The 25647-nt window shown below is 38.9% G+C and overlaps 1 protein-coding gene across 14 annotated transcripts in view; it reads left to right on the top strand.

The window, feature by feature from the left end:
• TTLL5 (tubulin tyrosine ligase like 5) overlaps positions 1-25647 on the top strand; it is a 271668-nt gene that overhangs the window by 135025 nt on the left and 110996 nt on the right. For all 14 annotated transcript variants that reach the window (XM_045563414.1, XM_045563424.1, XM_045563393.1 and 11 more), the window contains one exon: positions 16138-16292. In XM_045563414.1, the coding sequence (XP_045419370.1) occupies positions 16138-16292 (155 nt within the window). The remainder of the gene's footprint in view (positions 1-16137; positions 16293-25647) is intronic.

Raw genomic sequence — 25647 nt, 5'->3', positions numbered from 1 at the left:
GCCTGTGTACTCTTGAAATACAAAGAGATACATGTTCTCAACATATGACTATTCAAAAAATACCTTACAAAACTGAGCAGAGTAGGTCAAATTTAATTCTTTCCCTTAGCACGTGAGAGGCTGGTTATCTTTTGGGGATAGGATCTTTTGGAAATTGATCTGTGCATCCCTAAAAGCAGGGTTTTCTAGAAACGTTTTGTGCTTGGGATGGGGGTGGGTTGCTGTGGTGGCCAACAGGGTGCTGGAGTAGAGCTTCGGTGTGAGGTCTCACTATCTCTGCCTCGCTCTGCGATGTGAGGCAGTGCAGTGCTAGCTCTTTGTGGTCATTGCCATTAATGAACAGAAGAATGTGGTGAATTAGCCCAGTTTTGTGGTGAGGAGTAGGAGGGAGGGAGTCAGAGGGAGTACCGGCCCTCTCCGTGCAGGCGAGTGTGAGATTTCAGGACCCAGCTATCATCAGGAGCAGCTCCAGCTCTTCCAGGCTGGGAGTTTAATCAAAGGGATAACAGCAGACCACCCAGGCGGGGGCTCCAAGTGAGCGAATGTGCTGTGTCAGTCTCTGCTCCCCAGCCAGCCAGTGCCCAGGATGTGGCCAGCCCTCCTGGAAATGTGCTGACAGATGTGGGGGGAGGAGACACTTTTTGCTCTTCACATTTTTCATTTAGATAGAGAGTAGAAAAGAGTAGAAAAGAAAACTGTTTGATTTCTTTCTTTTTTTGCTCCTTACTTACTTTTCCTGCCTAGTCCTAGAGGAGGATATACACTGTAGAGAACGTTTGCTTTATAGCGCTTACTCATTCATACACAAAGGAGTTCTTTATCATACCATCATAAAGATCCACAGTGGACCTTGAGTGAATCTCAATTTCAGAAATTCCAATTTGGAGGTGAAATTTGGAGAGGTGGAGCCACATCTTTAAATGATTATAAATGTTCTCTAGGATTGAGGCAGATGGCACCTTGTTTATCACATACTTTGGCGTTTGGCACTGGAAGCTTTCTCCCTGCCTCCTTAGCTTATCTGGATGCATTTGAACTACTGTACGTTTGTGCTTGGATTCTGTGGTTGTTTGCTAACTCTAGTTCCTATGGTTCTATATTCTTTCTTGGTAGAAAAAGCTGTTCTTTGTACCATATATGTTATTCTTTCCCATTTCTAGAACCAAAAGAGGATAAACAGAAAAAGCATAAGCTCTTGAGTCAGTGAGACCTTGGACAAATTGTTTTACCTTCTTGTGCCTTGATTTCGTTATTTGTAAAGTGGGATAATTTCAGTATCAAGACTCATTCTCCTCCTGGCTCCTTGTACCTCTCTGCTCTGGTACCTAGCTCCAATTGATCCTGTCTAATTCCCTAGCTCTTCTATGCCTCTCGAGGCTTTAATCTCCCATTTTTTCTTAGTTCCTGGCCTATTACATGGTCTTTTGTTCTGAAATAACCTTTCTTTTATTCTGCTTCCCTTTCAAGCTCTTGTCTTCCTTGTACTGCCAGACTTCTTTTAATGTAACATACCCTTACTGTCCCCAGTTCCCGCCCCCCACACTCACTTTTGCAGTCCAGTCTCTCTCTCTTAGCATCTGTCCGTCTCTCTCTCTCTCAGAGGCCACTGATGACCTTGGAATTATCAACTGCAGTTGCCTATTTTTGCTCCTCATCCTCCTTCAGCATGTGGTGCTATTGACCACTTCTTACCTGTAAATTTCCCTTACCCTCTCTGACCCTTCAGTAATTCCTCTGAGAGCTCATTCCTTCCTCCTAGATTGCATTTTCAACATTTTAAAAAAGCCACTGGCATATAGACCCCAAATGTGCAAAACTGATCATGGCAGAGTCACTCTAATTGCAGAAGGTGGGATGACCCTGGGCGTCTGCTCCACTGCTCTTCATTGAAATCCTCCAACGTATCTCTGAATCCCAGGCCACAATCCTCAGAACTTTTTTTCTATCTGTAGTTTCCCCTGGGGTAAATTTTCTTTTCCCATAGCTTCATCTGGCAGTTCTCTATGGATTTCTCCCAAATATGTATCTTTAGTTTGGACCTCTTTGCTGAGTTCTAGGTCCAAATTTCCAACTGCCTGCTAAACATTTCCATCTAACCATATTGCCCAGCATCCAAAATATTTGACATATTTTGAAAATACTCGAAAGTTATTCAACATATCTAAAATCTATTTATTTGTTCTCCTCCTTTATTTCTTCTAGGTATTAGTGACATTGCAATTCTAGGGATTCAGGAATGGAGCTTTTGAATTATTAGTGCCTCTCTTCGCTTCCTTATTCTCTCTATGCCTAGGCAGTTGCCAAGACTCTACGGTGTCTTTTTTTTTTTTCTACAGTGTCTCTGATATGTATCTTCTCTGTTTGCTTTTCCATCTACTGTCCTGCTTAAGGCCTTGATTATCTCTCAAATGGACAGCTACTATTACCAATTCCCTCTTAACTGGTCTCCTGGCCAGTCTCTCTGTTCACCCTAGTCTTTGCTCCAAAGGACTCTTTCTAAATCACAAATCTAATCATGGAACTCCTCTGCTCAAGAATCTCGAGGTGCTTCCTGTTTGCCTGCAATGTGAAGCCCAAGCTATTAAGTGTGATTCGAAGCCTTTATTTAGAATTGGCTCTGGGCTACTTCTCCAGCCTGTCTCCCTCCCATCACAGGTTTTTGTGCAGCTCAACTGGAATTTCTCTTAGTCTCTGTGCCTTATGCCATCTTCCCCAGGCACCGTGTTTAATCTGTGCATCTGTCTAGGCTCGGCATAGATGCCACTTCTCTCATATGCATGCCATTTTACGCATCATACTGTATATGTCAACATAGCTGTCTCCTTTAATAGACAGGGAGCTCCTTCAGGGCAGTATCCTCTGCTGCCTCAGAACCTGACTCATGGATAATACTCAATAAATGTGCTGATTCTACTGGACTATAAACAAGGTTCTTGACTGAGGGTGGGACCATGTCCATTTTTTCACCAATTATTCCTAACCCTGGTATATAGCGTGCACTCAATACATATTTTTTAAATAAATAGTGAATAAAGAACCCCCCGCAGCCCCAGCCAGAAATCATCTTTCTATTCTCTGTGCTCTTTCAGCCCTTGAGTAGTCACTTTCTGTAACAGATCTGTTATAACTATTTTGCATCTCTTCTTTCCTATTTTGCTCTAAACTACAGGATGGCAGTTTTTTCTAACCCATTACCTAGCATAGGACCTTGCACTTGGTAGACACTTACCACATGTATGCTAAGTTGAAAAGAATTTCTTTTCTGCATTTTGTTGGTTTTTATATTCTCTTTAAACATTACTGCTGTTTCATTTTTTTCATTGATAATACCACACCTGCCCTTAATAAAAAGTGTTTGACATTAATCAGATGCTTACTTTGTGCTAGGCACTGTGCTAAGGACTTTATGTGCATTATCTTTTAATCCTATGAGGTAGGTACTTATTTTTCACCTATGAAGATGAAGAAATGGAAGATGGTAGGATAAGTGACTGTGCCAAGGTCACACAAATAGCAAGTAATTGTGCCACGCCTCACACCCAGAGGTCTCTCTGACTCCCTACTCTTTACCTCTGTGTTTTTCTGCCTCTTTCTCTTTGAATCAGGACTGAAGCCTCTTATCAGACTAAAATGACTGAGCTTAACACTGTGAGCCTGTTGTTCTGTGACATTTCTGCAGAGATGTAGCCAAGCCTGTGCTTGAGCTTGCACAGAGAAACGAGGAGTTGAACTTCCTCTCTGTTTTCATGGTTAGAAGTGCTTCTCCACTCCTCAAAGCAGCTTGAAAAACATGTGGTTCTGTCTCGATTCTCAGTTATTTGTTAAATGAACTCATCAGATTATTTTGTGATGTATTCAACTGATTCTTTAAGGAGGCGCAATCCAATCTTGTTAATAATCACCAGAGATGCAGTAAGAGTGGATCTACTTATCATGGCTGCAGCAGCCGTCATCAACGCACAAAAGCAGTGTCTAAATTGGAAACACTACAAAGGGTTTGGCCATTTTGTCAGGTTTCCCAGGAATGTCTCTGGCAAATCTTGATCTGGAACTCTGTCTAGATTTTGGAACACTAAATGTCTATATGTATATGTATATTATCTAAATGATGAAGTTCAACAGAGAGGAAAGATATGCCAAGAGAATTTAGTGCTTAATGTATTAGAACTGCAGAGATTTCCTGCTTTTCCTGAGCCCTTTAACAATATGATTAACATTGTAACCCTTATCTCCTGGTGATTGGAGTGTAAATTTCTTAAGATTCATTTGATCAGCATCCAGGAATTGAAAAAAGAATTGAAACTGCCTTAAAACATGTGTTTATTGCTCGTTGTGGCTAATGATTTCATAAAAATTCATGAAGTACCCTTGGAGGAGTGTGCTATAATGAGGAAATTGAACTATGACTAGATTATAAACTGCCTTGGGAATGCTATGCTACCAATTGCTCACTTGATATGCTGTCATTAACTAAATCTTTAATGTTTAATTTCCATCTCTATTTTGATAAATAAGATGTATGAAATTTGTAAACATCCTTAAGTAAATCTGGGATTAGTTTGAGTGAATTCCAAATGGCTCATTAGGCCTTTGCAGTTTCAGTACCACTAAGAAACAAATATACATTGTGCAGACAAGGCACAAAATCTGTATGTCAAGACTATTATTTCACCAGTTTGAGAACCTTGCTTAAGCCTTCAAGATCAGGCAGAAATCATCTCTAAAATTATGCAGGGCACTAGGATGACCAACATTTATTTCTCATTCTAGTCACTGACATTTTATTCCCCCAAATTCCAAAGCAGTCCCTCCTTTGTGGTCTATGCAAAAAGAGGTAACTTGGAACCTGTAATTTCCTTGCTAGCCTTCCGGTGACATTAATCACTTTTTTATTCACTGGGGAAACTAGCAGCTAACCGGAGGCAGGGGAGGTGTGTGTATATATTTGGGAATAGAAGAGTCCTCCCCAAAGTTGTTTACTGGGATCTCTTTGGATGAGGCCCACTTCCTTTATTGTGTAAATGCTTTTGTGCCTTCTTGTCAAAGCTCTGGGGAGATAACAGTAAGATACAATCCCTGTCCTAAAGAAGCTTATAATTTGAGGGGTAAGATAGGCGAATGAGCTTGCAGTCATAATATAATACAAAACATGGCATAAAGTTTCTTCAACTTTACCACTGTGCTCTTGAAGCCATTTAATGGCAAAGAATCTTTACAGGTGAGGGAGATCCTTTATGAGAAATAAACTGGATATTAGGATAATTAGGATATAAAGCACAAGGTGGTCATGATAAAACAGAAGAAGGCTGGGCGTAGGGGCTCATGTCTATAATCCTAGCACTCTGGGAGTCCAAGGTGGGAGGATTGCTTGAGGTCAGGAGTTTGAGACTAGCTTGAGCAAGACCCCATCTCTACAAAAAATAGAAAACTAATCTGGGCATCATGGAACATGCCTGTAGTCCCAGCTACCCAGGAGGCTGAGGCAGGAGGATTGCTTGAGCCCAGGAGTTTGCGGTTACAGTAAGCTATAATGATGACACTGCACTGTAGCCCCCAAAACAACAAACACACAAAGAAAAACCACACAGAAGAAGCTTCTCATTTTTCTAATTTCAGGTCAGGAGTAATCTCTTCCTCCCCTGGCACAGCTGTATATATTTGCTGGTTGTGTTTTTTCCTAAACAGCAATGATAAATCTTGGTACTGTGTTAAGAAAGGTCAAAGCTGTGTGGAAAATCTACAAGCTCCAGAGGAGGGTTTTGCCATTACATTTGTAGACAAACCTTGTCTATAGAAAAATAGAATTCTGTGGTCTGCTGTGAGTGGAGAGTGTCTTGTTCTGAAGGAATTGCCCAGCACATAAGCTAGAACGGCATACACAGTGGCAGATGCTGCTTAATGATCTGCCTGGTGGAGGACTCGAGGGCTCACATTGGACACATTATCTTTTTAATTAACTAGTGTTATCTTTTCAAATATCTACTAAAACCTTACCACTTCTAAATGTCATTTTGTTTGGTTTTGTTGTTCCTTGGTAGAGCTGGAAGTTACTGCACACATGGTTTTAAACATTGATCCAGACAGAGCTGTGGCTAAAATCCAGGATTTACTACCTTGAGGTTTAGGAGAAGATGCCCAGAGAGATCTTCTAGGAAAAAAAGCTTCCTGTTGATGACTATAAGATTTTTGGCTCCAATTCCTGAAAATAATCCCTAGCTTTGGTGACTTTGGGCTCCACAGTGTATGATCCAGTGTCTTCTTTTGCCCACTAGGCCTAAGGCCTAGACTGAAGCCATCTACTTGGCCTCTTGGGTACCTTCCCCCCAGACTCATCCTCTAATCTTGATCCTTAAACATTTTACTGTTAAAGAGAGGCATAGAAAGATAAATTCAAGGAAAGGCACATTCTCCCATATGGCCCTAGAACAAAGCTGGCCTGAGATGCTCACTCTTTGACCTTCCCTTGTTAAATGACAGGCAGCTCCATCTTGTCTTACCAGCTGCATGGAGGGCAGATCTGAAAAGAAAACATGAATAATGAACATATGAACTCAAGCACTTTTATCTTCAGATTATAAACCCAGTTCTCCAGTTCCAAGGCCCAGCACTATACCTTAGCTCAGGAGGGAAGTGAGGGGAGACCAGCAGTAGCCATCCTACATCCCAGCCTTACCACGTCGTGCCTGACTGTTAGGACTCTCAACTGAACATAGCCCCTTTCACCCTATCCCAGAAAATAGCGCCAGGTTTACCTACCTTAACCACAATTCTGATATAGCACTACTTTGTCAGAAGCCTTGAGCAAGCTTACTCTTGTCTGCTAGATCAAGGGCAGAATCATTAGTCTGGAATTCAAGGACTTCCCAGATCTATTTACCTCTTTGTCCCTATCTTCTATCACTCTAAGCTTCTGCTAAATTAAACTACTTTCTATTTCTCAGACATCCTTCCTGCTTGTCTGTCTCTGCATTTTTACTTAGGCCTTTTCTTTCCTCCTATCTATCCTCTTAGGCTCAGCTCAGATGCCTTCTTTGAATTTCCTTGGCACTTTTATTATGGCATTTACATTCTCGAGGTCTTAAATACTGCTTTTTCTCTAGGAGTCTTGTCTCACCTACTAGATTATAAATTTCTACATGGTTTGAGGGCAGGGACCACATTTTTATTTGTATATACCTTAGACTTTACCCAAGGCCTTGCCTATCATGGGCAATATTTGTTGAATTATATTTGAGGTTTGGACTTCTTTTTTTTTTTTTTTTTTTTTTTTGAGACAGAGTGTCACTTTGTTGCCCGGGCTAGAGTGAGTGCCGTGGCATCAGCCTAGCTCACAGCAACCTCAAACTCCTGGGCTTAAGCGATCCTACTGCCTCAGCCTCCCTAGTAGCTGGGACTACAGGCATGAGCCACCATGCCCGGCTAATTTTTTTGTATATATATATTTTTTAGTTGGCCAGATAATTTCTTTCTATTTTTAGTAGAGACGGGGTCTCACTCTTGCTCAGGCTGGTCTCGAACTCCTGACCTCGAGCGATCCACCCGCCTCGGCCTCCCAGAGCTAGGATTACAGGCGTGAGCCACCGCGCCCGGCTGGACTTCTTTTAAGCATTCGAGACTATAGCATTTTGAGACCATGCAATGGTAACAACAGAGTTCTAGTTAGGCCTGTCTCCAGACCCTCTTTGAATAGCAAAAGGTTATGTATCTGGATGGATGGTGGGTATATTCTGGAAATCATTAGGGCAATACCATCATATTTTAATTATAGCATTGGCAGCAGCACCACTTTTAGCAAACAGCAGTAACAAGCTGTGGCCTCCTCCTCTGTGTTTCTCCTACCCCCTTTTCAATCCATCACCTGTATTTATTCCTGCTGTAATTTAAACACCTGTCTAGATGGAATGCATGCAATGTGTCCCTACCCCACACATTCAGATATTTGCTCACCTGCCTTATTCGGAAGGCTGGCTCTAAAATAAACAGTGTTTTGGTACTCAAAGAAAAAATGTACTGAGGTTGCTGTGGCAATGGACATGAGGCGGGGAATGGAAGTGGAACATCTGGGTAAGCTGCTCTACAAGAGTGGGAGCAGAGGAGGAGGAGGAGCAGGGGAGCAAGGGGTGAAACATCTGCCAAGCAGGCCCCAAGGCTTAGGTGGAGGTAGAGTCCTGTGACCAGATTTCCCACAGGCAGTCATTCACTTAGCTAACCATCAACCAGCCAGAGGAAGGCAGGGTGAAGGCATATGCAACAAGCTGATGGTTTTTAGGCTTAAATGTCTTGAGTGAGTTTGGGTTTTTTTAATGACTGTTGTTTCTCATTGCAACATAACAGGTAGTCTTAGAATTTTCTGAATTTTGTCCTGAATGGTTTTATCTACTTTTGTATCTTGGTGTATTAAGTGGTTACTCATTTTAATTTATGAGCTTCTGAACAACTTTGAAAAATAGTAAAACATTAAAGTACCTGATGGAATTATTTTCCATTCCCATTCCCCTTTGCTGTTTTATATCTTGCTGTTCACCTCATCAAAGGCATTTCTGCTGTTTTGGGGGGAAGATCCCTTGAACTTTGTGGAAGAGAGGGAACATTGAATGGTCCCTCTTTCCTGTTCTTTTCTTTCCTTTTCTACCATTCCTGTTAGAAAAGTGCTTCTCAGACTTACAATGCAGGTGAGTTACCTGGGGATCTTGAAAATGCAGATTTGGGTTCATTGGGGCTGTGCAGAGATTTGGCATTTTTAATAAGCTCCCAGTAATGCAGATGCTGCTGGTCCAAAGACCAAACTGTAAGTAGCAAGACTCAATGATACAAGACAGTAGGAGTAACACAGTGCTTGAAACTGCAAGATTGGGAGATTTTGCACCAGGTGGACCAGGTTTTGCATCCAGGGGGCTAGCACATAACAATTATTTGATCTTGAGCAAGTTATTTTACCTACTCAACCTTAGTTTTCCCATCTATCTGTCTTGAGGATTAAATAAGTTAAAATGTATATAATGCGCATAGAGCAATGCCTAGAACAAATGAAGTGTTCGTTAAATTTAGCCATCATTAGTGTTAATATGATTTTGTTGTTATTATTACTGTTATTGTAATGGAATCTGAAAAGTGTCATATTTGCATGAAAGTTGATCATAGTGGAACATTTTAAAGGCCCAACATGGACTTAAAAGGTTCTTATATGTATATACTGTCTTTTGCACATAAAGATGTTATCCATTATCAATAGGACATGTTGTTTGAGTCATAGTTCTGATAATTAAAATGGGTTTTAAACTATTCCCTATCTATTTTCGAGACCCCTTTGTGATCAACGGCATAAATTTATAAGTTGGCCAGCCTAGATTTGGTAGCATAGACTCTAGTTATTAGGCCAGAGAAGCCAACTGGCCCACTTTAATATCCTAATACAGGTTAAGTGTACCTGATCCAAAAATCTGGAATCCAAAATCTAAAACTTTTTGAGTGCCTCCATGGTTTTTTGGGTTTTCAGACTAGGGATGCTCAACTGGTATGACACAAATATTACAAAATATGAAAAAAATCCAAAATCCAAAACACTCTGGGCCCAAGCATTGCTGATAAGAGATACTTAGCCTGTGCTACTAACAAAAATGATGAACCACTGATTTTGTGAGTGGTGCTATCTCTTCATGTACTCTAAGCCTATTCTTTTAAAAAATTCTTTAGCAGTGAAATGTTAATCATTGTTGCATATCAGGTACATATTAAGTGCTATTTATCACTTTCTGTTCATCTGATCAAAGCTGATTTTATTATGTTACCTGGAGAAATATAGATGGACAGAGAAATAGATGCAGCCTGGTGATAGCCATGTTCATCATCCCTCTGTCCTGTTAGGGAATAAACCTGCAGGCATGAACCCTAATAGACTTGTAGAGTTTATTACAGTCTGATCCAAAGCTGGGAGATTTTCCCTTCCCTTCTGTCTTCCCTAGGGCCAAAATTGATGCTTAGATCTATTTTAGTTCAGTGACTCCTTCTGCCCACTCTTGAAAAAACTGAGAAGCTGACAGGAAGAACCAGATATTTAATCTAGATATAATTTACTTGGAACAAACTTTAACCAGTTGTAAGTCTATAAACATAAGATTTAGGCAAATCTGATTGAGGCTGTAGAGCTATGCTGTATTAGCTACATGTGGCTTTTTAAAGTTAAGTTATGTAAAGTTTAAAATCTAATTCCTCAGTCATACTAGCCACATTTCACATCCATGATAGTTGCCTTTTGCTAGTGGCTACTGTTTTGGACATTGCAGATTATAGAACATTTCCACTATTACAGACCATTCTAGAACAGAATAGAAGATAGGTTTATTTCCCTTGTCCCTTCTGATCAGCGATGGCTCCTTGGAGAGGTGTGTAAAGAAGATTCTCAGGCCATGTCCAAGTCATCCCCAAATTGTTTGATTACTGATTAGCAATGTGTGTCAGCTGGGGTGAGGGGTGGGAGTGATATTTGTGACATATGTGCTGAGTGTCTTCTAGACAAACCCACAAAGGTAAGAAGAGAATATTTAAAATAGAGGGCTGGTGGTTATCCCTTGGTAGAGATGGGGTTTTTGTTTTTTAAGCAGGAATCCTTTATATAGAAAGGTGAGAAGACTTTATAGATTTTTTTATTCCTCATATAGTCTCTCATTTAAGTAGTAGTCACTTTTGCTATTTCTCAAAATAAATTAACAATGATTTCTGTGTAGAAGGAAATCATAATGGCTGCCAATTCTTGGTTTATCCATGAAATAGGGAATAGTTGTTACATGAATAAACACAACCCATCAATAGTCCATATTTTCATGTTCATGGCACTTTTTACCCTACCTGCTAAGTAACAAAACTATTTGATTGAGGATAGTTATTCTTTGTTTTTCTTCTTTAATATCTTCTGATGAAGGGTAACAAATGGGAAATAAAATTTAAGGGAAAGAAGGAAAAACTGGTATAGTTTTTGATCCCTGTATAAATCACTGTATTCAGAATCTGAGGTCTGTATCTGGTGACATTTTAAAAAATATGTAACAAATAAAGTTAATTAGGATTATTTCCCTACTAGTTTCCAAACTAGAAAATGGATTTTAAAACAAAAGTACCAGTTCTACAACTGTTACGTGACCTTGAGGTTACCTTAGTGCAACCTCTCTGAGCCTTAGTTTCTCCACCTGTGAAATGGGGTATAACAGTATCTATTTCTGTGAGTAATGGGAAAGGAGTAATTGAAATATAAAACCCAGAGTGCCTGCCTCCACTATTGTAAGGGCTCAACTGTTGAAGCATACTATTTGGAAAAAGTAGACCACATGCACCTGGAGTCTAACACTGTTCTAATTTTGTCCCTGCCACCTAGTAGGTGTGTGACTTTTGTCCAGTTGTTTACCCTTTTTAGACTTCAGTTTCCTCTTTTATAAAATGGGGTAACAGTGGAACCCATTACAAAGGGATTGCTCAGGGTTAAATGAGATAATGCACATTGAGATAATGCAAGGGCATCTAGTACATTGCACATAGCTGAGTGTTTGATAAGTGTTAACTGTTACGATGTGAATGATGATGTTTAAATTAGGGGCAGCCTTGCCAAAAGATAGAAGGTTTACCAGATCTGTTATCTCCTCTCCTTTCCATTCACTCATCTCCAAACTATACCATTTATACTAAACATGGTTAGGTGTGCACATTTTGTTTATTTTATTGCTATTCCACTAAAAATTATTATTAAGCCAGGCTCCTCTATTAAGTTTTTGGCACAACAGACTAAAGCAGTAATTGGAGAAGCTATTAGTTGTCATACAGACTTTTCTCACTTTGTAGTCTTTCTACAAGCAGCAAGATCATGTCTAATTTAAAAGGCCTGATGTTTAAGGCCAGAGATCAGGGCAGGAAGGAGGAGGGACCATTGTGGGGCAGGAGTGCCTTCAGTACTACAGGGAGCTTGTGCCATTGACTAAGGCCTGACCTACACTGCCTCTGGGATATAGGGAGAAGGACAAAGCACTTCAAAGAAACTAGCGGCCAGAGAAGAGTTACTGCCATAATTTGCTCCTGTAGCTTCCCTGTCCTTCAGTCAATATATGCCTTTCTTCTCCCCCTGGTAGCAGCAGAAGAGGGGCAGAAATAATAAGCCACATTTGGCTCATGAGGCTTCTTCCAAAGGCTGGTCCACACTGGAGGGTGTAGCCTCCCCAGAAGCCAGGGATTGCTCCTGACCTCTGGAAAATAGCTTACTTTCCAAGAAAAATATTTTGGGTCCATCGGTGTGAAGACACAGTCCTGAGCTGTTTTCCCTTCTTGAATTCTATACTGTTGCTAAATATGACTTTTTTTCTTTCAGAATTTTTAGTTTTATTTATTTATTTATTTCAGAATATTATGGGGATACAAACATTTTGGTTACATAAATTGCTTTTGTGCCATTTGAGTCAGTTATAAGTGTGCTCATCCCCCAGATAGTGTGCATTGTACCCGTTAGGTGTCAATTTACCCATCCCTTTGTCCCCCCTCCCTCCTACTTGATTTCCAATGAATGTTATTTCTATATGTGCACATAAGTATTAATTGATTAGTTCCAGTTTAATGATGAGTACATGTGGTGTTTGTTTTTCCATTTTTGTGTTACTTCACTTAGAAGAATCATCTCCATTTCCATCCAGGTTAATACAAGAGGTATTAGTTCACCATTTTTTTATCACTGAGTAGTACTCCATGGTATACATACACCACATTTTATTAATCCACTCATGTATTGATGGGCACTTGGGTTGATTCCACATATTTGCTATTATGAATTGTGCTACTATAAACATTCGAGTGCAGGTGTCTTTTTTATAGAATGTCTTTTTTTCCTTTGGGTAAATACCCAGTAGTGGGAGTGCTGGATCAAATGGTAGTTCTACTTAGTTCTTTGAGTTATATCCATACTTCTTTCCGCAGAGGTTGTACTAGTTTGCAGTCCCACCAACAGTGCATGAGTGTTCCTATCTCTCCGCATCCATGCCAGCATTTGTTGTTTTGAGACTTTTTGATAAAAGCCATTCTCACTGGAGTTAAATGATATCTCATTGAGATTTTGATTTGCATTTCCCTAATGATTAGAAATGTTGAGCATTTTTTCATGTTTGTTGCTCATTAGTCTATCTTCTTTTGAAAGGTTTCTGTTCATGTCCTTTGCCCACTTTTTAATGGGGTTGTTTGATTTTTTTCTTGGTGATGTGCTTGAGTTCTTATAGATTCTAGTTATCAGCCCTTTATCAGATGTTTAACATGCAAATATTTTCTCCCATTCTGTAGGTTGTCCATTCACTCTCATGTTTGTTTCCTTGGCTGTCCAGAAGCTTTTTAATTTGATCAGGTTGCATTTGTTTATTTTTATTGTTGCTGTGATTGCTTTTGGGGTCTTCTTCATAAATTCTTTGCCTAGGCCAATGTCTATTAGAGTTTCTCCAACACTTTCTTCTAGAATTCTTATAGTTTCATGCCTTAGGTTTAAGACTGTCATCCATTGTGAGTTGATTTTTATAAGTGGTAAGAGGTGTGGATCCTGTTTCAGTCTTCTACTTGTGGCTATCCAATTTTCTCAGCACCATTTATTGAATACGGGTTCTTTTCCCCAGTGTATGTTTTTGTCTGCTTTGTCAAAGATCAGATGGCAATATGAGGATGGTTTTATATCTGGGTTCTCTGTTCTAATCCGTTGGTCTATGTCTCTGTTCTTGTGCCAATACCATGCTGTTTTGGTTATATAGCCTTGTAGTATAGCTTGAAATCTGGTAAATTGATGCCTCCCAATTTGTTCTTTTTGCCTAAGGTTGCTTTGGCTATACAGGGTCTTCTCTGGTTCCATAGGAAGCGTAGAATTATTTTTTCTAGATCTACTAAAAATGATGTTGGTATTTTAATAGGGATTGCATTGAATCTGTAGATCATTTTTGGTAGTATAGACATTTTAACAATGTTGATTCTGCCAATCCATGAGCATGGTATCTTTTCCATCTGTTTACATCCTCTGCTATTTCCTTCCTCGGTGTTTAGAAAACCCTAAAGATTCTGGCAAGAGCCTATTGGAATTGATAAATAAATTCAGCAAAGTCTCAGGTTACAAAATTAACGTACACAAATCAGTAGCATTCATATACACCAACAACAGTCAACCTTAGGACCAAATCAAAGACTCAGTATCTTTCACAATAGCAAAAAAGAAAATAAAATACCTAGGAATATATTTAACTAAGGAGGTGCAAGACCTCTACAGGGAGAACTATGAAATACTGAAGAAGGAAATAGCAGAATTTTTAGATTTTTTTAAAAATTCATGATTCTTTCATTTGTATGTGTCAAAATTATTAGGTCCTCAGGACATTTTATAGTAGACCATTTTCCTTGGAGTTTACATCTACTTATCTGATGACTCACACCACTATTCTCTAATGTCTACATGCTTCAAATCCTGCATTCAGCTTTGTGTCTTCCCTCTCTTTTGCGGCCACTGTGCCTCTTATTTTGAAATGCTTCTCAGAACTATATTTTCTTTTCTGATTCCACTGCTGCCACCCAGGTTTTAAGCTTATCACTTCATATCTGTATTTGTCATAAGAATGAAAAAAATTTTTTTTGGATTATGAAAGGTAATGCATACCCAGTATAGAAAATTCAGAGAATATGTATAAATATAAGGAAGAAAACAAGTTGTCATTTAGAAGTAGATGCTACTTATAGTTTGGATTTTTATTTCCAATCTTTAAGGAATGTATATCTGTGTGTGTGTTTGTGTATTTAAGGAAATGTGGATCTACTCTTTATATAGTTTCTTATTATGACTTTTACTATTGTGATTTTGTTTTTTTTCACTTGAGGTATCAGCATGTTCTTATATCATTAAGTATTTTTCAAAAAATGTTAATGGATATATAATATTCCCTTACATGGATAGAGCAAAATTTATTTAACAATATTGTTAGCCATTTATATCCTCTTCTTTTTCAATATTAAAAACAATCCTTGCTTTTCAGCATGTGTTCACAGTGTAGTGTGGTGCGGAAGAATGTGGGCTTTGATGCTTAAATGACTATGGTTCAAATCCTAGTTCTGCCATTTATTCCTATGCCTCAGTGCAATCCTAGGCCTCAGTTTCCTTCTTTGTAAAATGAGGATTATAATTAGTAGTATTCACCAGGAGACTTGTGACAGTTTAAATGAGATATAGGTAAGTACTCATTTACACAGAGCATGGCACATAGTAAATTCTAATAAATATTAACTGCCATTATGATAATCACCATCATTAATCATCTGCAACTTTTTTCACATAATTCTGAGAAGCTAGATTGTAGCATCAAAATGTATGAATGTTGTAATATACTTTAATAATACATTGCCACATTGATTTTCAGACAGATTCTACCAATTTATAGACACACAAATAGCATAAATACTTATCTAATCTCACCCCTTGCCATTATCAGATACGACTTTTTTATTATTGTATACCAATGTGACACATAAAAATGGTATCTTGTAACTAGCATTTCTCTGAAATTTGTATTTTTCTTGTTATTTACATTTACCAGTGGAAATGATGACTAGTTTTAAATGTTTAATTGACTAATTGTATTCTTTCATTGTAAATTATTTTTTGAAGCCAATGCCCGTTCTTCTATTAACTGGCCATCCTTTTTCTTTCTAAATCAATTAGTTCTTTATATATTATAATAGTTATTATTTATAACTAAAATTTATTGAGCATTTAGAACTTTTAGATGAAGAAACAAGGGCCAGAAAGGCTAAATAGTTGCCTAGTTTCTTTGAACATTTCCTGGCACAAAGTAAACAGTAAATTCTTGTTTTTGTTAACCATCTTTGTTTTTCACAGCATGTGGCATAGTCCAGTGCTGTACGCGTAGTAGAAGCAGCAAAAATGCTTGTTAGCTTATGTTGACACTAACCACCATCACTTCTGCTCCTTGCACACAAAGCCAATCCTTCCTAGGTGCCTTTGTCACAGCCACGGCTTTAGCTTAGAGGGGTTACCATCTATGGGACTTGACTTGATTTTTCCCATATATTTTTAATGATACTTTTCTAAAACTCTCTAAAATCAGGTTATTTCCCTCACTTCGTTTCTAGGTAACAAACCTGAATTTGACAACTGGCATCACAAATAGAAGCAGTGCTTCAACTCCTCCCACCCTTCACCCCATCATCATTCCTAATGGCCCGACATGGTCAGTACAGTCAGACCCCCAACCTCCTGAGAACCACTCCAGCCCTCCTGGAAGCAGGTATGTGAAGGGCCCTGGAGCTAGCATTTGAGTTGCACAGGGATGGCCCACATCCCAAGCAAGCCATTCCCACTTTGAGTTCCACACAGGAAGGCAGATACCTATTCTTCACCTGTCCAGATCCTCTGACACTTGAAAAGAGAGCCTCGTTTTATTTGTAAGACAGTTTTCAGGAAAATCAAATGCAATGGAAATTTCTAAGACAGTTAAGAAAACCACTTTTGGGTGACAGAGCAAGAATCTATACTGTGTTTAATCCTTGCTTATAATCAACATTTTCATGTACTAACGTTTGACATTTTATCCTTAGTTCTTTTTTTATACCTTGTGCTATGTTGTGTTTCGGTAACTTTTAGACTCTTTTCTTTTGAAGGACATATTTGTTTTTTTTTTCATCTAGTTTCATGTAATTAAACAGCCTCCCTGCTTAATGTTCATTTGGGAAATAGGAAGGAAATTTCTTTTATGTAGTTGAAAGAAATGACTGAATGAAAAATCCAGATAGATTCTGGCCGTAAAGTAAGCAACTTCTGAATTAAAAAACAAACCACTGCATTGACTCCCTATTTTAATTACCCCTATATACAAAGTGTTAGAAGTGGATTCCCAGTATTTGCTTTAGTGGCTATTAAATATGGATTAAATTGCATCAGTCCCTGAGTCATATGAGCTAGAGAGAAATGTGACTGTTACAATGAAGTATTCTGACCAGCTGAGATATTGTTCCCTCCAAATAAAGCTCTCCCGTAGATGTCCCACTGAGTCCCCACACCCCATACCAGTACTTCTAGCCTCTGCCTCTGAGTATGCTGCTTTGCCCCGAGGTTGGGAGGAGGAACCGAAGACTTGGGCAGGGAGGAAATACCTAATTGTTGGTAAATTATCTGTTGGTGTTTGAATTATTACTTAAGGAACTAATTTGGGAAGCAGAAACTCTGCCCAGGAAGCAACATAAATAAGCACATTACATCATGCTGTGGTACAATGTCTTTCATACCCATGATCACTGTGGTCATAGCGAAAAGAATCATCTCAGCTGAGAATTATAAAGAAGTGAAGACTAAGAGGCTGGACTTTTTAAGGCAGGGGATTGACACAGTTCTCTTCATAGGAGAAGTTTGCTGTTTGGTGATTTACAATCTACAGAGTAACCGCATTCCTAAAACATAAGTCGTAAGACAGAAATTCTGTTTATACCATAGAGCTTTATTTTCCATATAAAATATTTCCAAATATTCCATTTTCATTTTAAAATCCAAGTCTTGTTTTTATGGAAAACATTTTCACTGCAATTTTGGATATGCTGTCTGTACAACAAAGGCTATAGGCATTTTCCATGCTGTAAACAAAATGTCAAAACTACAAATTTTGGAGGAGTAGAGTTTTAGCACTTTTTATACTTGTAGATGGAATGAGGGGAAAAAAATTAATAAAAATTATGGTTTAGGGCTTTCTTTTGGTAGCACCTGTTAGTACGGAGATAAAAGATGATGGGATTGGTCAAGGTTGAGCCAGAGCCTAGAGTCCAGCACTGTGAGTAGCCTTTTCCCAGCCAGACCGTGCTCATGAGGCTGCAGTAAAATGGCACATTACACAATTTCAGAGCCCTTGCAGCCAAAAAGCAACTCCCATGACGTCCCCTGGTCTTTTCCTTTTTGAATTCGTTGTATCCACAACAGCCCTCTCTTTGCCTCTCTTGAAGCACAAGGGCCAGTTTTCAGGTCCCATTCCAGTCCAGGGTGGCCCTGGGAAATCTCTGCCCCCAGGTAACCTCTGGTTGCCAGGACAGACTGGAGGCTCAACTTCGGAGTCTCAGTCCCACATGGAATTCCCAGAGGTACCCACCCCAAAGCAGCCCTAAGTGAATTCTCAGAGGTTCTTCCAGACCTGGCTATGATGTGGGCCCCAGCCAGACCCGCAGCACATGTTCTGCCCAGCACGACATCCTGATTTCCATTTTTACCTGGTAAGTCACTGCTTTGTGGATATTTATTTAGTCTTTTGTTGTTCCTCCTTTAGTAGTAAGGGTGACTAAGTTTAATGAATGTGAGATTTGTAGCTGGGAGATGTGAGTTTTATTACTGGTTTTGACACTAAGTGACCCTAAGCTATTCATTTAATCGTTTTATTGGGTAAGAATATACTTACACATAAACTGGCCTGTTTTGAGAGCTTTTAGATTGCCTTTAAAGCACTTTGATCTCCCTGGAAGTGGGTGGTAAATAAATAAAAGGTACTCTCGCTAGTTTTTCTACAATAGTAATAGTGGATTCCAGTGCTGATAAACTCTAAACTCTGATAATTCACTAAACTAGGGACTGCCCTATAAACTGTACTAAGATGTAAAGAGAATCCCATTGCTGGCTGTACTTTTCATCTCTGCATGTCAGAGAATTCAATGACTTGGTAGCCACAGGAATGTCCCTGTGGTGTTGCTATTGTTCTCAATTTTATGGATCACACAAATTTTCACCAAACAACCTTGTTCTTTCCCCTCCCCCTCTGTTTGGAAACCACCCCAAATGTAGCCTCAGGATTGTCGTCTCCCATTGGGTCATTGTAAGCTCAACCCAGCTCCTCAAATCCCCTGGTTCCATTGGTCTGTCTGGCGTCCCTGTTCAGGCTTTGTTGTGGGAGAGGAGGGCAAAGAGCCCATGACTTGCCCAGACAGTCTGAGGCCTGGCTGTGTAGCTTGCAGTTCCCTAGACACTCTGGAGTTGGACTTGGCCAGCCATTCCTCTGTTGTTACTTTTCAGAGGTAATAAGTGAGATTAATTACAGGCCATTCTCCAGAAGAGAAAGTAGTTAGAGCCAAATACAGTCACATGTTTAGAAGCCTGAGGTGTGCCTCCAAGCCAGGCTGACTTTAAATTATACAATAGGGACTCCAGAATGCAGGTACGAAGTGGTTATGGCCTCTTTTTTCATAAAGTGATATTTTTGGTTTCTAGATGCTGATACCTGGATATTTCAGCTTTTCTTTAGCCAGTGAGAAAGATTAGATTTTTCAAGCTGTCTTTTAATTGTCTGTTTTCTGTGCACATGGGGAGTCATTAGGAGCTGACAGTTGATGTGCAGAGGCATCTCCTCATTACTGCCAGCCTTCCGTGGAATTGGACCACATCAGGGAGAATTTTCTAGGTGAGGAGCACTCAGTGAGTTCATAGTGCATTTTTCTTTGTGAGACCTGGAAGGGTTACTGTAAAGTCTTGGCTGCTGCTTGGAATGATTTGGGAAGGACAGGGCCTCAGACAGCTTGGCAGGAACCTGAGGCCCTGTTTTTTTCCAGTCCAGCCCTTCCTTGCGGATCGAGCTGTCAGGGAATCCCACGAATGTCTGGCTTCTGCCCCTTTGTATGTTTTTCCAGCATTTGTCATTGAATTATTTTTATCCATCTCTGGCTTTTTCACACACGCGTCCTGGGGATTTGTCTGTTCCTCGATATTAAAGGTGGGGGAAGTTGAAAAAAGAGCACAGCCATGAGTTCGTTCCTACTTTTTATCATAGAACAAGACATCGTGGGCATGAGCTGCTCAGCCTGTCTGATCTCTCTAGAGAACATTCTACCAAGGAATGGGGAATCTTGGAAATTTGAACCATTTTTGATGTTACTCTGTCCCTCTGCCCTCTTACTTTTCAGTAGTATAAAGAGTCTGGTATTCTGCTTTACATAATTTTTAGAAACACATTTTTCAGAGATTCTGATTCTAGTTAAGCTAATACTTTCCTCCTTTCCTTTAGATTATTTCTTAGAAAAGTTGCTGGAGAGTCAAGTTTCTCACTTCTCATCTTTTCATTCACAATCAGTCCTCAGAAATAAAGATTTTGTTAATTGGTCCTAAAAATATGTCCTGTGCGTTTTGTTGATGTCAGCATTATGTTAGATGGTAGGGACCAGCACAAAATAAAACAGAATAGTCCCTGATATCACAGAGTTTACTGTCTAGGGTGTATTTTCTATGTTCTTAGCATAGTGTTGGGTGCTGGGTTGGATCTAAAAGACTTTAAAACATGGTGTTCGATCACTAGGATGTTACTATCTGGCAGAGAGAAAGAGCCATATATACATGAAAAAAACAATTGGAGAGCAGTGTCGGATGGCATATAACAAAGATCTGAATTTTATGGCGTATGCAATTAGAAGAAAGAGTATCAAGAAGAGCATGTAGGATTCAGTCCTGTCACATGCTGTGCTACAACACAGATGAACCTTGAGAATACTACACTAAGTGAAATGAGCCAGTCACAAAAGGACAAATACTGTATGAGTCCACTCATGAAATATCTAAAGTAGTCAAAATCATAGAAACAAAAAGTAGAAAGGTGGTTGCCAAGGGCTGGGAGAACAGGGGAGGGGCAGTTAGTTTTTAATAGGTATAGAGTTTCAGTTTTGCTAGATGAATATGTTCTAGAGAGATCTATTGCAGAACAATGTGAATGTATTTAACACTCCTGGACTGTTACACGTAAAAATGGTAAAATGGTAAATTTAAAATTAAGTGTTTTTTTGCTACCATAAAAAAATAGAAGAGTATGTAAGAATTTAAAGAGAGCTCCATAGTTCCACAAAAATTATTCAGTGGCCAAAATGGCAAGGTTTTATTTCTATCCTCTGCCTCTATGTAAGGGAATTATTCTGAACCTAGTCATTTAAATGTTTCTCTTTCTTTAAAATACGCTAACTTTACTGGAAATGGGGCCAGCAATCCCTGTTAGGAAGATGGCATGGTATAGTGGAAAGAGAAGGAACTTCAGGGACAGAGGGACCTGGGTTTGCCTTACTAATTATGTGACCTTGGACAAGTTACTTAGCTTTTCTGAGCCACAATTTCCCCATCTTTTAAAAAATATGCAATAATACTTACCTCATTAAATTATAAGATTAATTTGAGTTGTGAAAGTAGCCAGCATAGTGCCTACTTTTTACTTTTTGGGTATACGTTCTTGATAACTCTTAGTTTCCTGAGAGAAAAAAAAGAAACTGAAAATTAGATTTGTTTGGGATATGGTATTGCTACACCACTTGGTTTAGTACCTAGTTTAGATGAAACCGCCATCATCCCTATGCAGTGTGCTTCTGGAGCTGGATGACAGAGATGAGAAGGACTCAGAGTGTGACCAACAAGAGACTCTTCTTTTTCTTTGACCCTTTTGTTGAAGGGCAGCTTCTTTCTACTCAGAGGCCCTTCCTCTCTGCTATCTTCTGAATGTTGAAATTTCCATTACAGCTCGATGTTCCAGCCAGTAAACACTCATATTTTCCATCCATCCTGGGGGTCGAGCTTTGGGAGAGCTTTTCTCTGGAGGAGTTTGGAGCTTATAATTTTGTACTTCATCCTGTTATATAAACAGTGCTCTCCAGCCAAAGAGTACAATCACAAAAAGAAACCACTTTTGGGGGGGCCTAAAAAAAAAAAAAACAGCTTTCGTGTTCAGAGTTCTGTAGAAGTGATATTTCATCCCTATTCTCCTTCCTTCTTTCTTGTAAAATAAAGTTTACCTGCCCTCCATCTTCCTGAGTCTTAACTCTCACTATTCCTTCCCCTTGAGTGTGTGTTTTCTCTAGCACGTGAGTGTTAAAGGCCTGTACTTCTGTCTGAAATTCATCTACTACTTTTCTCACTCATCCAGCCACATATAACCTCTCAAGGGTTATCCCCTGTGTCAGTTCAAGCTCTTAGACAGGTTCTACTGTTCTTCATTCACGAAGAGAGCTGAATGCCATGGGTGTCTGTATAAGGGCAGAATGACTGCCTTCTGCCTATTGAAGGAATGTTGGTAAGCTTAGGAAATGTGTCAAAGATGGCTGGCTGGAGATCATGCCAGAGCCTAGTCAAAGTAGGTTCAGGAACTTGGGGCCTAGTATCAGGGTTGAAAGAAGTGGATCTTTCTTATCCACAAGTCAAAATAAAATGCAGATTGCTTTGTTGTTTGCCAGTGTCGATTTTTCCAGTTTAGTTTGCCTCTCTCACCCTACCCCACTGCACTAAAGTATTAAAGATAAACCACCTTACCTTTCCCTAGGATTAACACACACACATACACACACAATCATTGTTAGAGACTGTCCTATTTATAACTATTCACTTTGTAATTTTATGTCTATTCAAAATTGATGACTAGTTTGGTTTTAAGAGGATTGAATTACAAAGCTCCATGTACTAAGCTGAATGCAACTTCTTTTCTAGAATCAGGAAATTATATGAGTTGCTTCATTTAATTTTCCTCATGTGGTTTTTCTATCAGCTTCTATCCCTTCAAGTTAACTGTGTTTTACCAGCTTTGAAAGAGCTTGGAAAGAATCACAGTGGTGAGGAAACACTATATCTTTCTTTCTGACTCTTGTAGAGAAGCATTGATGATCCATTTTTAAACCTTACCTAGTGTTGACTCAACAAATTTAGAAGGAAGACCAGCCAGCTTCTTGAACTTCTAACTAAAGATCTCATCCTACCCTCTTGCCTTTCTTTGTGCTAGGAGACTCGACATGTTACCTACCAAGTACAGCTAAGAAATCAATACTCTTTTTTAAAAAGTCCCAGGATTTAAGAGGCTAAAAGAAAAAAACTCTCTCTGTATCTGTGTTGTAATAAAACAAAAATATAGAACTGTACTGTCTGAAAATGAGTAAAAGTCCTCTCTTCCCCGGAGCCACTTTGAGGAGCAAAGTTTTGGTGTAGATTCTTGGTAACTCTTACTTCCCTCTCCTTAAAAGAGAAAAACATAAAATTGGACTTTCTTGGAATGTGGTATTTGCTACACCTCTTAGTTTGCTATCTAGTTTAGATTCAACTGGCCATTACTCATGCAGTATCATACAGTATTACAACAGGGAAAGCAGTAATACCTAATCACAATACTAATATTTACATTATTTATTTTTATTGTGAAGTATCCATATATTAAAATTTGATTGCAGATCATTAAAATGCTCCCAAAGAAAGATAACTAAGAAAAGCTAAACTTGAAAAAGTATTTAAACATGAAGCCAACTGTTCTTTGGGAGATGTGAACAAGACTAGTGATGGGAGAGAGACAGTATATGAGAGCTCAGGGATTCAAAATGTCACAACATATGGCAGGCCCAGGTATTTGCTATACGTAACAGTAGAACCCTTGCCCTACATGAACTATTCTTATGCTTCAGAGGCAGTAAAAGGACAATTCATGGTTTTCATGAATTACCAGGCTAAGACTTTTATTAATTTTGCTTCAAAGCCAATAATCAATACCACGCTTGGCTTAGCTCTTAAAAATAAGTTTTACTATCTTTTGTAATGAAAATGAAATATGAGTGCATCTCAATGATGTGACTGCGATATAGAAGGATTTAGAGAGAAAAGCAGGCTTTCTGGTATAGCAGGTAAGGAAACCATAAAGGGGATGTACTTTAAGGCTGGAGGAAATCTTTCTATTGCCTGATTGCTTTGGCTAGGACCTCCAACACTGTGTTGAATAGAAGTGGTGACACGGGTACCTTTGTTTTATTCCAGTTCTTAGGGGCAATGCTTTCAACTTTTCCCAATTCAATATGATGTTGGTTGTGGGTTTGTCATATATGGCTTTTATTATTTTGAGGTATGTTCCTTCTGTGCCTAGTTCATTGCAGGCTTTTATTGTGAAAGGGTGCTGGATTTTATTGAATGCTTTTTCTGCATCTGTTGAGATGATCATATGGTCTTTGTTTTTGCTTCTGTGTACGTGGTGAATCACATTTATTGATTTGCATATGTTAAACCATCCCTGCGTCCCTGGGATGAAACTCACTTGATCTTTTTGGTGTGCTGATAAATTTACTTTGCTAGTATTTTGTTGAGGATATTTGTATCTTTGTTCATAAGGGATATTGTTCTATAGTTTTCTTTCTTAGTTGTGTCCTTTCCTGGCTTTGATATCAAGGTGATACTGGCTTCATAGAATGAGTTAGAGAGTATTCCTTCCATCTCGATGTTAGGAAATAATTTCTGTAGGTACCAGTTTTTTGTAGGTCTAGTAGAATTTGTCTGTGAATTCGTCTGGTCCAATTTTTTGTTGTTGTTGGGAGATTTTTTATTACTGCTTCAATCTTGCTGCGCAATATTTGTCTATACAGGATTTCTATTTCTTCCTGATTCAGGCTTGGGAGATTGTTTCCAGGAATTTATCCATTTCCTCTACATTTTCTAATTTGTATCTGTAGAGGTTTTTGTAGTATTCACAGATATTTTGTATATCTGCAGTATCAATTATAATGTCTCCTTTTTCATTTCTGATTGAGCTTATTTGAGTCCTTTCTCTTCTGTGTCTGGTTATTCTGACTAGTGGTCTGTTGATTTTGTTTATCTTTGCAAAGAACCAACATTTTGTTTCATTGATCTTTTTTTTCATTTTTTGGTTTCCATTTCATTTGGTTCTGTTCTGACTGCCCTGAGATTTGTTATTTCTTTTCTTCTGCTGGCTTTGGTTTTGGTTTACTCTAGTTTCTTGAGATGTGACATTAGATTGTTAATTTGGGATCTTTCTGTCTGTTTCATGTAGGTACTTTAAGACTTTGAATTTTCCCATTAGGACCGCTTTTGCTGTAGCCCATAGATTTTAATAGCTTGTGTCCCTATTGTCATTCAATTCAAGGAATCTTTTGGTTTCTATCTCAATTTCATCATTGACCTAAGAATTGTTCAGTAGCAGGTTGTTTAATTTCCATTATTTTGTTAGATTCAAGTGTTTCTCTTGGAATTGATTTCTAGTTTTATTTTCCACTATGGTCTGAGAAGATGCATGGTATGATTTCAGTTTTTTTTAATTTGGTGGACTTGTTTTGCGGCCCCAAATATGATCAGTCTTGGAGAATGTCCCATGTGCTGATGAGAAGAATGTATATCCAGTAGTTTTTGGTTAGAATGTACTGTAAATGTCTGTTATGGCCATTTAATCTCGAGTCCCATTTAAGACCAGTGTTTCTTTATTGAGTCTCTGCTTCAGTGATCTGTCCAGCTCTGTCAGTGGGATATTTAAGTCCCTGGCAATTACAATGCTACCATTTATTTCTTTGGTTAGATCTAGTAGAATTTGCTTTATGAATCTGGTAGCTCCTGTGCTAGGTGCATGTATGTTTAGGATTGTTACATCTTCTTGTTGAATTGCTCCCTTTACCATTATATAATGACCATCTTTGTCCTTTTTTTTTTTTTTTTACCATTGTCAATTTAAAGTCTTTTTTATCTGATATGAGAATGTATACACCTGCTCGCTTTTGGTTTCCATTTGCGTGGAATATTTTTTTCCATCCCTTTACCTGGAGCCTGAATGAGTCCTTGCAAGTTAGATGTGTTTCCTGGAGACAGCATATACTTGAGGTGGTTTTTTTTTATCTATT

This window comes from Lemur catta, chromosome 1, assembly GCF_020740605.2.
Source record: "Lemur catta isolate mLemCat1 chromosome 1, mLemCat1.pri, whole genome shotgun sequence".
NCBI lineage: Eukaryota > Metazoa > Chordata > Mammalia > Primates > Lemuridae > Lemur > Lemur catta.
This window is presented reverse-complemented; position numbering and strand designations above follow the sequence as displayed.